General features: G+C 44.4%; 1 protein-coding gene across 1 annotated transcript; it reads left to right on the top strand.

Annotated features, from left to right (window-relative positions):
* The first annotated feature begins 696 nt into the window (after positions 1-696).
* Positions 697-11,512, top strand: LOC112079357 (islet cell autoantigen 1-like protein). The gene is made up of 4 exons (XM_024145344.2): positions 697-1,208; positions 7,878-7,928; positions 8,036-8,210; positions 11,441-11,512. The coding sequence occupies exons 2-4, from the start codon at positions 7,921-7,923 to the stop codon at positions 11,510-11,512; spliced, it is 255 nt and encodes an 84-aa protein (XP_024001112.2). The 5' UTR covers positions 697-1,208; positions 7,878-7,920.
* Positions 11,513-11,762: the final 250 nt, after the last annotated feature.

Below are 11,762 nucleotides of genomic sequence, written 5' to 3'. Positions count from 1 at the left end.
TAACAGGCTAGATGTGTGCTGGTGCTCTCCAGGTTAATACAGGCTAGATGTGTGTGGTGTCTCTCCAGGTTAATACAGGCTAGATGTGTGTGGTGTCTCTCCAGGTTAATACAGGCTAGATGTGTGTTGGTGTCTCTCCAGGTTAATACAGGCTAGATGTGTGTTGGTGTCTTCCAGGTTAATACAGGCTAGATGTGGTGTTTGGTGCCTCCTCTCCTCTTGCAGTTGATTTTGAGTGGAGGAGCTGACAACAAACTGTACACATACAGATACACAGCCTGCGAGACAGACGCTGGAGCGTAGACTAGACAGACTGGAGACAGACGCTGGAGCGTAGACTAGACAGACTGGAGACAGACGCTGGAGCGTAGACTAGACAGACTGGAGACAGACAGATATAGCACCTGTGTTTTTATTGGATGTTATTGAAATGCGGTATCCAGTCTGATTATTCTGAATTATAATTTGTTTGGTTACTCTTTATTTCTCTGATGTATTGCCTGTTGATTAAAGCCTTTCCTGATGTAGATATGTGTATTTATGAARTGCTACAGTTGTGTTGATAGAGGCTGTTCTTCCTGATATAAGATAGCCACGGTGACATACTGTTTTCTAAGARASWSWRKYTKTKKWWKTYWMWKTGTYTYTYMKRYRAMCSWRWWCYMWTWKAYKTWKWYRWWRMYMKWRSAMCASRYMCAGGTCTCTATACTGCCCTCTCTTGGGATAGATYAATAGATACAGGCCTACTGTGTTCATAATGTGGCATTATAATTCCCACTGTCGTTGTTAATCGGAATGTCTGTCTACATCCATGATATACCAGTGTTTAAATACAATAACTACCCTGTCATCAGGTTTTCAGATGAAAGATATTTTGTATTTTCCTGCAMCTTTTATTAGGGTTGTATTCTTGAAGATGCTTGTTTTAGTCCTACATGATGTGCACAGCAAAACATTCCATATTTCTCCTGCACTTCCTTGAGTGCGGTTGGTGTTAGTGTCCTTCGGACGTTTTTAAAAGTATTATTTTCCACCTCCAACTGGTTTGACCTGTGATGTTGAGACGTCCCCACAGCGACAGGACAGACACTTTGCATATCCTGTTTCTGTGAGTCACTTCAGTTGGTTGGTGGCTAGTGCTGCTAACGTTAGCTAGCTGGATACTCTGACTGCTGGACAAAATGACTTCTTGACAGCTTCATTCAACGGTAAAGCCAAAACAATGTGATGATGCAAGACGTGTTGCGTTTATATTAGGCAGCGTTGTATCCGCAGACAAAGTCATCTGGACTAGCTAACGTTACATTGGTTACAATTAGCAGGTTATACTGATGTAGGTTAGCAGCAAATTAGCTGCGCATCCTGGAAAACGTCGCWAACATTTGCTAGCTAGCTGGAACAGGAAATAGTAACATTTAGTTATTTACTGAACACGCACGGTGAGAAGACAACAGGTTTGTTGTGAGGGGTGTGATAACTGCGTTGAGCTCACATGGATTGCGGCACCTTTGACTTGGCAGCAACAGGAGCTAGCTCGAGCATTAGCAGCTAGTTAGCTCATAATGGTTAACCTGCCGGCGACGTCCAGTCTGCATTCTGTTGACGCTGACAGGTGTCGATGCGTTAAGACTTTCTTATTGCAGGAACACCAGTATACATACAAGAAGTATACAAACAGACAAAGATAACATATGCTAGGGTACAACACATTACAGATTATACGAAGATCTAAAAAGATACACACGTATAGATTTGAAAAGCTTTCTTATTGGAAGAATGTAGAATGGTCTTAATGTCCTGCTCGAACTCCTTATAGAAAACAGAGAAGAGTGGGGTTTTATTAGTGAATTTACATCACATGTCGAGATACATTTTCAATATCAAACAGTTTTATGGTACGTATTGCTTTTTTGTTTTACACCGTACTGATAATTTCAAAATAATATTTCATTTCTTAAACAATGGGAGAGGGTTTTGTTCCCGTCCACTTCATTTATGGATAAATAAACAAATGAACAATGAAAGTTACATCGGGGTCGATATCATTTGGATCAAAATAAAACAGTCTTTCAAATGAACATTATATTTTATTTATTTAATAAAATCTCTAACTCACTCCAAAATCTTCTGACATAAGAACAGTCCCAAAATAAAGTTTCAGGAGTCTCTGGGTCACAACCACCAAAAACACATTTGTATCAAGTAGCTATTTTGAATCGTGTGTATAATAAAGGTCTTTACAGGGTAGATTCTATGAATGAGTTTGAAATATACTCTTTCACCTTATTCGATATACAATATTTTACCAATAACAACGAAGACTTTGTTCCAGTTCACTTGTCCTAGGGCTGCATTCCAGTACATTCTAGCAGAGGGAATAGTAACATCTTGACATAATTTTCATATAAATATGTTATTACATTTATAGTTTATAAAATGTCAAATTCCTTCTAACTGAATTTAGGCTACAAAATTCTCAACAGTTGCACTTGAGATATTGTTATATTCTCCTAAGAGAAGAATAGCACCTTCAGGGACCTAACAACACCTTCAGGGACAGCTCTACAAAACTATTTGATACTCCTCAGAGTGAATGTAACATTGTGCGTTCTCATGAATTCTGGATAATCATATATTTATTATTATTCAATAATATTATTTGATAATCATATAGTTGTCCATCAATATTCAATAATTGTTTAAGCCAGATAATGCTGTTGCCAAACCATTCTTGAAAAAAAAAGACTTGTTTTTGTATTTTATGCCTTTATTTTTCCAGATTGTATGTCTGTGGGGAAATGATGTTTGTACATGAGTCCAAGTTAGAAGTACTTGTTTATGAAAGTTAACAGATTAAAGGGACTTTACCCACATCAAGTTGCATTTGAGTAAGATTCTAGACCACCAATCTGTTGAGATATTAAATTAGGGATGATAATCCAATCCTTATTTCTTACATAGTTTAGTTTCCATTTAATCTTAAAGATTATATTAGAGGTTTTAAAATCCAGAGCGTTCAACCCTCCCTTCACTTTGGGTGCTACATATTACCGCTTTCCTTAAATAATGAGGTTTATTCCTCCACATTAAGTTAAATAATTGAGTATCAACACATTTTAGTTAATGCCAGAGGAACATCCAGACAAGGGAAGTAATAAACTCATCTGGACCTTCAATTTTGATAATAGTACACGTCCAGATAAAGATTTATTTAATAACCAGAGTTAAATCTCTTTCCAATTTTATCTACAGTAGGAGAGAAATTTAAGTTGCCCTTTCTTTCTGATCTTTGCTAACTTTAATACCAAAATATGTGATCCCATCTTTACATATATTCATACGAGTTTAAGTCCCATTTTTACAGGATATTGCATACGAAGTTTAAGTCCCATCTTTTACAGGGATATTATATACTGAAGTTTAAGTCCATCTTTTACAGGGATTTGCATACTGAGTTTAAGTCCCATCTTTTACAGGGATATTGCATACTGAGTTTAAGTCCCATCTTTTACAGGGATATATAATACTGAGTTAAGTCCCATCTTTTACAGGATATTACATACTGAGTTTAAGTCCCATCTTTTACAGGATATATATACGGAGTTTAAGTTCCCATCTTTTACAGGATATTGCATACGAGTTTAAAGTCCCATCTTTACAGGGATATTGCATATGAGTTTAGTCCCATCTTTTACAGGATATTGCTACTGAGTTTAAGTCCCTCTTTTCAGGGATATTACATACTGAGTTTAAGACATCTTTTCAACGCAAATAATATTACATTTCCTAATTCAGAGATCAACCAGATGCATGGTGAGAAGGTAGACCTGGTGGTAGCCTACACCGGCAACAATGAGACAGCCTATAGGGAGGAGGTCAGAGACCTGGCTGTGGTTGCCAGGACAACAACCTCTCCCTCAATGTGAGCAAGACAAGGAGCTGATCGTGGACTACAGGAAAAGGCGGCCGAACAGGCCCCCGTTAACATCGACGGGCTGTAGTGAGCGGGTCGAGAGTTTCGAGTTCCTTGGTGTCCACGTCACCAACAAAACTTATCCATGGTCCAACACACACCAAGACATCGTGAGAGGGCACGACAACCTATTCCCTCAGGAGACTGAAAGATTTGTATGGGTCCCCAGATCTCAAAAAGTTCTACAGCTGCACCATCGAGAGCACCCTGACCGGTTTGCCTCACCACCTGGTATGGCAACAAGCTCAGCATCTGACCGTAAGGCGCTACAAAGGGTAGTGCGTATGGCCCAGTACATCACTGGGGCCAAGCTTCCTGACACCCAGGACTCCTATACCAGGCGTGTCAGAGGAAGGCCCAAAAAAGACTCCCAGTCACCAAGTCATAGACTGTTCTCTCGTGCACACATTGCAACGCGGTACGAAGCGCCAAGTCTAGGATCATAAGGCTCCTTAACAGCTTCTACCCCAAGCCATAAGACTCCTGAACATCTAAGGCCACCAAGACTATTTTCATTGGCCGACCCCACACCCCCCACACTCACACTGCTGCTACTCACCGTTTTTATCTATAGCATAGTCACTTTACCCCCGCCTACATGTACAAATGACATTGACTAAACATGTAATACCGCACACTGACTCCGGTACCGGCTACCCCTGTATTATAGCCTCCACATTGACTCTGTAACAGGTACCCCCTGTATATAGTCAACACATTGACTCTGTACCGCGTACCCCTTTTATAGCCTCCACATTGACTCCTGTACCGTAACCCCTGTATATAGCCTGCACATTGACTCAAGGCTGGTACGGTACCACCTGTATATAGCCTCCACATTGACTCGGTACCGTACCCCCTGTTAACCTCCACATGACTCAGTACGGTACCCTGTTTATAGCCTCGTTGTTGATTCGTTGCGACACCATCGGACACAGTTTTCCCTGCCTTTCCAGCTGCAGACAACATCGGACACAGTTTCTCCCTGCCTTTCCAGCTCCAGACACCTAGGACACAGTTTCTCCCTGCCTTTCCAGCTCAGACACATAGACACAGTTTCTCCCTGCCTTTTCCAGCTCCAGACCACCATAGGACACAGTTTCTCCCTGCCTTTCCAGCTCCAGACACCATAGGACACAGTTTCTCCTGCCTTTCCAGCTCCAGACACCATAGGACACAGTTTCTCCCTGCCTTTCCAGCTCCAGACACCATCGGACACAGCTTTCTCCTGCCTTTCAGCTCCCAGACACCATCGGACACAGTTTCTCCCTGCCTTCCACTCCAGACACCATAGACACAGTTTCTCCTGCCTTTCCACGCACGACACCATAGGACACAGTTTCTCCCTGCCTTTCCAGCTCCAGACACCATCGGACACAGTTCTCCCTGCCTTTCCAGCTCCAGACAACCATCGGCACACAGTTTCTCCCTGCCTTTCCAGCTCCAGACACCATCGGACACAGTTTCTCCCTGCCTTTCCAGCTCCAGACACCATAGGACACAGTTTTCTCCCTGCCTTTCCACTGCAGACACCATAGGACACAGTTTCTCCCTGCCTTTCCAGCTCCAGACACCATCGGACACAGTTTCTCCCTGCCTTTCCAGCTCCAGACACCACGAGACCAGTTTCTCCCTGCTTTCCAGCTCCAGACACCATAGGACACAGTTTCTCCCTGCCTTTCCAGCTCCAGACACCATAGGACACAGTTTCCCTGCCTTTCCAGCTCCAGACACCATAGACACAGTTTCTCCCTGCCTTTCCAGCTCCAGACACCATAGGACACCGAGTTTCTCCCTGCCTTTCCAGCTCCAGACACCATAGGACACAGTTTCTCCTCCCTTTCCAGCTCCAGACACCATCGACACAGTTTCTCCCTCCTTCCAGCTCCAGACACCATCGGACACAGTTTCTCCCTGCCTTTCCAGCTCCAGACACCATTAGGACACATTTCTCCCTGCCTTTCACTGCAGACCACATAGGACACAGTTTCTCCCTGCCTTTCCAGCTCCAGACACCATAGGACACAGTTTTCTCCCTGCCTTCCAGCTCCAGACACCATCGGACACAGTTTCTCCCTGCCTTTCCAGCTCCAGACACCATCGGACACAGTTTCTCCCTGCCTTTCCAGCTCCAGACCACATAGGACACAGTTTCTCCCTGCTTTCCAGCTCCAGACACCATAGGACACAGTTTCTCCCTGCCTTCAGCTCCAACACCATCGGACACATTTTCCTGCCTTTCACTCCAACACATCGGACACAGTTCTCCCGTGTCCGCAGAGATCCTTCGTGAACCTCCATTTTTGCTTGATGTGGAACTCACAGTTCTTTGCTCGCCCCAGAGAAGATCCTGTGTAATCTGCTGGTGAACCGGATGACTGTGTCTTGATCGTTGAGTCAAACGATGAACGATGTCCACATTTTCCTGAAGTTGGCTTTATTTGAGAATAACAGCTCCACAGATGTCAACAACTCTGCATTTGATGTCCTCACCCACCAGCTCCGGAATTCCATGGAGCCTCAGTGTCTACCTGCGCTGGATTTCTCCTCGTCGTTCTACTGCCTCAGGTTCTACCTGCGCTGGTATGTCTCCTCCTCGTCACCTTTGCCTCAGGTTCTACCTGCGCTGGTATCTCTCCTCCTCGTTCACCTTTTGCCTCAGTGTTCTACCTGCGCTGGTATCTCTCCTCCTCGTTCACCTTTTGCCTCAGTTCTACCTGCGCTGGTATCTCTCCTCCCGTTCACCTTTTGCCTCAGGTTCTACCTCGCGCCTCGTTCACCTTTTGCCTCAGGTTCTACCTGGCTGGTATGTCTCCACCTCGTCGACCTTTGCCTCAGGTTTCTACCTGCGCTGGTATCTCTCCACCTCGTTCACCTTTTTGCCTCAGGTTTCTACCTGCGCTGGTATCTCTCCACCTCGTTCACCTTTTTGCCTAGGTTCTACCTGCGCTGGTATCTCTCCACCTCGTTCACCTTTTGCCTCAGTTCTACCTGCGCGCCTCATTCACCTTTTGCCTCAGGTTCTACCTGCGCTGGTATCTTTTAATAAAATACATTTTCATGGTATTCCTTCTAACCATGCATCTGCCCTTTCATCTATCTTTGCTGTCAAAAGCATCACAATATGTTTGCATCTCAGAAGTTCTCAGGAAGTGACATACCCTCTTGCCCTCACCTTTTTCCCCTGGGGCTTGACTGGAGTGTCGGGGTCGTAAGGTAACAGCCTGGGGACTGGATGTGCGCAGATTGTCAGCATTGTTGTCCGTGCACTTCAAGTTTTCATCACCCACAACAGTATTTCCCACCCACAGTTACATTCTGAAGAGGAGTACCCAAGACCATACCATCTGTTAATTGTCCATCTGATGATTTCTCCATTTKTTTTCCTTTGGTTCTTGTTCTGGAAGTTTCCATGTAGACAAGCTAGTTTTTGAGCTAGCTAGCTAAACTAGGGTTGTCGCTAACTTAAGAGTTTTAGAGGTGAATAACTTGCAGAAAGTAATCAATTACTTTGGTAAACAAACTAAATAATATTCAGACGGGTTTTATGACCTTAGAAATGACCAGATGGTCATATTTGGGTGAAGAAATCAAATAATTCCTTCAGCAACCAAAAAAGCGCATCTGCACTGACCGCCATCTTGCGCGCGCCCCGTAACGGACAGTCATTTCACCTGTTTATTTGAATACCACGGCCACAGCAGGTGACCTGTCAATAAGCGCGTGCACACTCCCTTTTGTATTTAGGGTGCATGGCTACTGAAGACGTTTTGCACCACAACCACCTCAACAATGACCTCTGGTATCTTGCCAACTAGCTATGGGCTTTCTTACACTTTTAAGTATGGGGATTAAACAATACGCATCTTGACATTCACACTGTTCTCAATCTCCACTATTTCAGGCTGTGTGTTGATGCAACGGAACAGAACAGAGCTGAAGATTAGATGGACGGGTATGAAGCAGCTAATCGTTACTTAAGTCACTGTCTTGAAAAGTCTTAAATCGGTTAAAAAAGATGCCTGAGATGTAATCTAGGGGAAACCCTGACCACCCCTCCAGGTTTGCAGGTGACGTACTGAGCGGTGGCCGGGCGTTGCTAGGCGAGGACAGCTCGGTCATGGCCCGCATGCAGAAGACGTTTTGGAAGACGAAGCAGGTTCTGATCAAGGCCACAGGGAAGAAGGAGGATGAGTACGTGGTGGCTTCTGATGCCGACCTCGACGCCAAGCTGGAGGTAGGACCCTGACCTTTAACCCCTAACGTGGTCGCTTCACCCACTGTTACTCAGTGAGAGTCTCATGCGTCCAATTCTCTCTCTGTGTTACTAACTGATCCACACGTTCTGTTTCCTGTCCAGTTCTCTCTCTGTGTTACTAACTGAAACCACACTTCTGTTTCCTGTCCCAGTTCTCTCTGTGTCTTATACTGATCACAGTTCTGTTTCCTGTCCAGGTTCTCTCTCTGGTGTTTACTACTGAAACACACCGTTCTGTTTCCTGTCCAGTTCTCTCTCTGTGTTACTAACTGAACGTTCTGTTTCCTGTCCAGGTCTCTCTCTGTGTTACTAACTGAACGTTCTGTTTCCTGTCCAATTCTCTCTCTGTGTTACTAACTGATCCACACGTTCTGTTTCCTGTCCAGTTCTCTCTCTGTGTTATAACTGAAACACACGTTCTGTTTCCTGTCCAGTCTCTCTGTTTACTAACTGAAACACACGTTCTGTTTCCTGTCCAGTTCTCTCTGTGTTACTACTGATCCACACGTTCTGTTTCCTGTCCAGTTCTCTCTCTGTGTTACTAACTGATCCACACGTTCTGTTTCCTGTCAGTTCTCTCTGTGTTACTAACTGATCCACACGTTCTGTTTCCTGTCCAGGTCTCTCTCTTGTGTTACTAACTGATCCACACGTTCTGTTTCCTGTCCAGGTCTCTCTCTGTGTACTAACTGATCCACACGTTCTGTTTCCTGTCCAGTTCTTCTCTCTGTGTGTTACTAACTGATCCACACGTTCTGTTTCCTGTCCAGGTCTCTCTCTGTGTTACTAACTGATCCACACGTTCTGTTTCCTGTCCAGTTTCTCTCTGTGTTACTAACTGATCCACACGTTCTGTTTCCTGTCCAGTTCTCTCTGTGTTTACTAAAACTGATCGACACGTTCTGTTTCCTGTCCAGTTTCTCTCTGTGTTACTAACTGATCCACACGTTCTGTTTTCCTGTCCAGTTCTCTCTCTGTGTTACTAACTGATCCACACGTTCTGTTTCCTGTCCAGTTTCTCTGTGTTACTAACTGAACGTTCTGTTTCCTGTCCAGGTCTCTCTCTGTGTTCTAACTGATCCCCACGTTTCTGTTTCCTGTCCAGTTTCTCTCTGTGTTACTAACTGATCCACACGTTCTGTTTCCTGTCCAGTTCTCTCTGTGTTACTAACTGATCCACACGTTCTGTTTCCTGTCCAGTTCTCTCTCTGTGTTACTAACTGATCCACACGTTCTGTTTCCTGTCCAGTTCTCTCTGTGTTACTAACTGATCCACACGTTTCTGTTTCCTGTCCAGTTCTCTCTGTGTTACTAACTGACCAACGTTCTGTTTCCTGTCCAGTTCTCTCTCTGTGTTACTAACTGAACCACACGTTCTGTTTCCTGTCAGTTTCTCTCTGTGTTACTAACTGAACTTCTGTTTCCTGTCCAGTCTCTCTCTGTGTTACTAACTGATCCACAGTTCTGTGTTCTGTCCAGTCTCTCTCTGTGTTACTAACTGATCCACACGTTCTGTTTCCTGTCCAGTTCTCTCTGTGTTACTAACTGATCCACACGTTCTTGTTTTCTGTCCAGTTCTCTCTGTGTTACTACTGATCCACACGTTCTGTTTCTGTCCAGTTCTCTCTGTGTTACTAACTGATCCACACGTTTGTTTCCTGTCCAGTTCTCTCTGTGTTACTAACTGATCCACACGTTCTGTTTCCTGTCCAGTTCTCTCTCTGTGTTACTAACTGATCACACGTTCTGTTTCTGTCCAGTTCTCTCTGTGTACTAACTGATCACACGTTCTGTTCCTGTCCAGTTCTCTCTCTGTGTTACTAACTGATCACACAGTTCTGTTTCCTGTCTCAGTTTCTCTCTCTGTGTTACTAACTGATCACACGTTATGTTTCCTTGTCCAGTTTCTTCTCTGTGTTACTAACTGATCCACACGTTCTGTTTTCCTGTCCAGTTCTCTCTGTGTTACTAACTGACCGACACGTTCTGTTTCCTGTCCAGTTCTCCTCTGTGTTTACTAACTGATCCACACGTTCTGTTCCTGTCCAGTTCTCTCTGTGTTACTAACTGATCCACACGTCTGTTTCCTGTCCAGTTCTCTCTGTGTTTACTAACTGATCCACACGTTCTGTTTCCTGTCCAGTTCTCTCTCGTGTTACTAACTGACCACATCGTTCTGTTTCCTGTCAGTTCTCTCTGTGTTACTAACTGATCCACACGTTCTGTTTCCTGTTCCAGTTCTCTCTCTGTGTTACTAACTGATCCACACGTTCGTTTCTGTCCAGTTCTCTCTCTGTGTTACTAACTGAACCACACGTTCGTTTCCTGTCCAGTTCTCTCTGTGTTACTAACTGATCCACACGTTCTGTTTCCTGTCCAGTTTCTCTCTGTGTTACTAATGATCCACACGTTCTGTTTCCTGTCCAGTTCTCTCTCTGTGTTACTACTGACCACAACGTTCTGTTTTCCTGTCCAGTTCTCTCTCTGTGTTACTAACTGATCCACACGTCTGTTTCCTGTCCAGTTCTCTTCTCTGTGTTACTAACTGATCCACACGTTTCTGTTTCCTGTCCAGTTCTCTCTCTGTGTTACTAACTGATCCACACGTTCTGTTTCCTGTCCAGTTCTCTCTCTGTGTTCTAACTGATCCACACGTTTGTTCCTGTCCAGTCTCTCTCTGTGTTACTAACTGATCCACACGTTCTGTTTCCTGTCCAGTTCTCTCTTGTTACTACTGACACACGTTCGTTTCCTGTCCAGTTCTCTCTGTGTTACTAACTGAACACACGTTCTGTTTCCTGTCCAGTCTCTCTCTGTGTTACTAACTGATCCACACGTTCTGTTTCCTGTCCAGTTCTCTCTCTGTGTTCTAACTGATCGACACTTCTGTTTCTGTCCCAGTTCTCTCTGTGTTACTAACTGTTTCTGATCAGAGTAAGATAGCTGCTGCAGTTCTGTCTGTATAGGACGTTTGCAGACAGGTATAACAGTAGAGTGTGTCTATAGATTAGATCAGCTTTGTGCTGCAGCCAGGGATCAGATCACAACCTGACTCTGGCTGTCTGCCTGTCCTGCCTGTCCTTCCTGTCTTCTGTCTTTCTGTCTGTCTGTCTGTCTGTCTGTCTGTCTGTTGTCTGTCTGCTCCTGTCTGTCTGCCTGCTGTCTGCCTGTCTGCCCTGTCTGCTGTCTGTCTCTCTCTCTCTCTCTAGTTGTTCCACTCGGTCCAGACCACCTCCACTGAGCTGCTGAAGGTGATTGAGATACCAGCGAGGATACACTGAGTTACCCCTGTTACTACGATTACCACTTTATTAAATTCAGACCAGGAAATAGACAGAGGATAATACTGTTCTCTTCCTGAGAACCCCACCTCTCCCTCCTGTGTGTTCAGACCTTCTCAGAGGGTTTAGTTACTGTCTGGGTTATGTTAGGTTATGTTGGAGGTTATGACATTCCTGTGTTCCAGACCTGTCTCAGGAGTGTTAGGTTTATGTTGAGGTTATGTTAGGTTATGTTGAGGTTATGACATTC

The sequence above is a fragment of the Salvelinus sp. IW2-2015 genome, unplaced genomic scaffold (assembly GCF_002910315.2).
Source record: "Salvelinus sp. IW2-2015 unplaced genomic scaffold, ASM291031v2 Un_scaffold7699, whole genome shotgun sequence".
Lineage (NCBI taxonomy): Eukaryota > Metazoa > Chordata > Actinopteri > Salmoniformes > Salmonidae > Salvelinus > Salvelinus sp. IW2-2015.
This window is presented reverse-complemented; position numbering and strand designations above follow the sequence as displayed.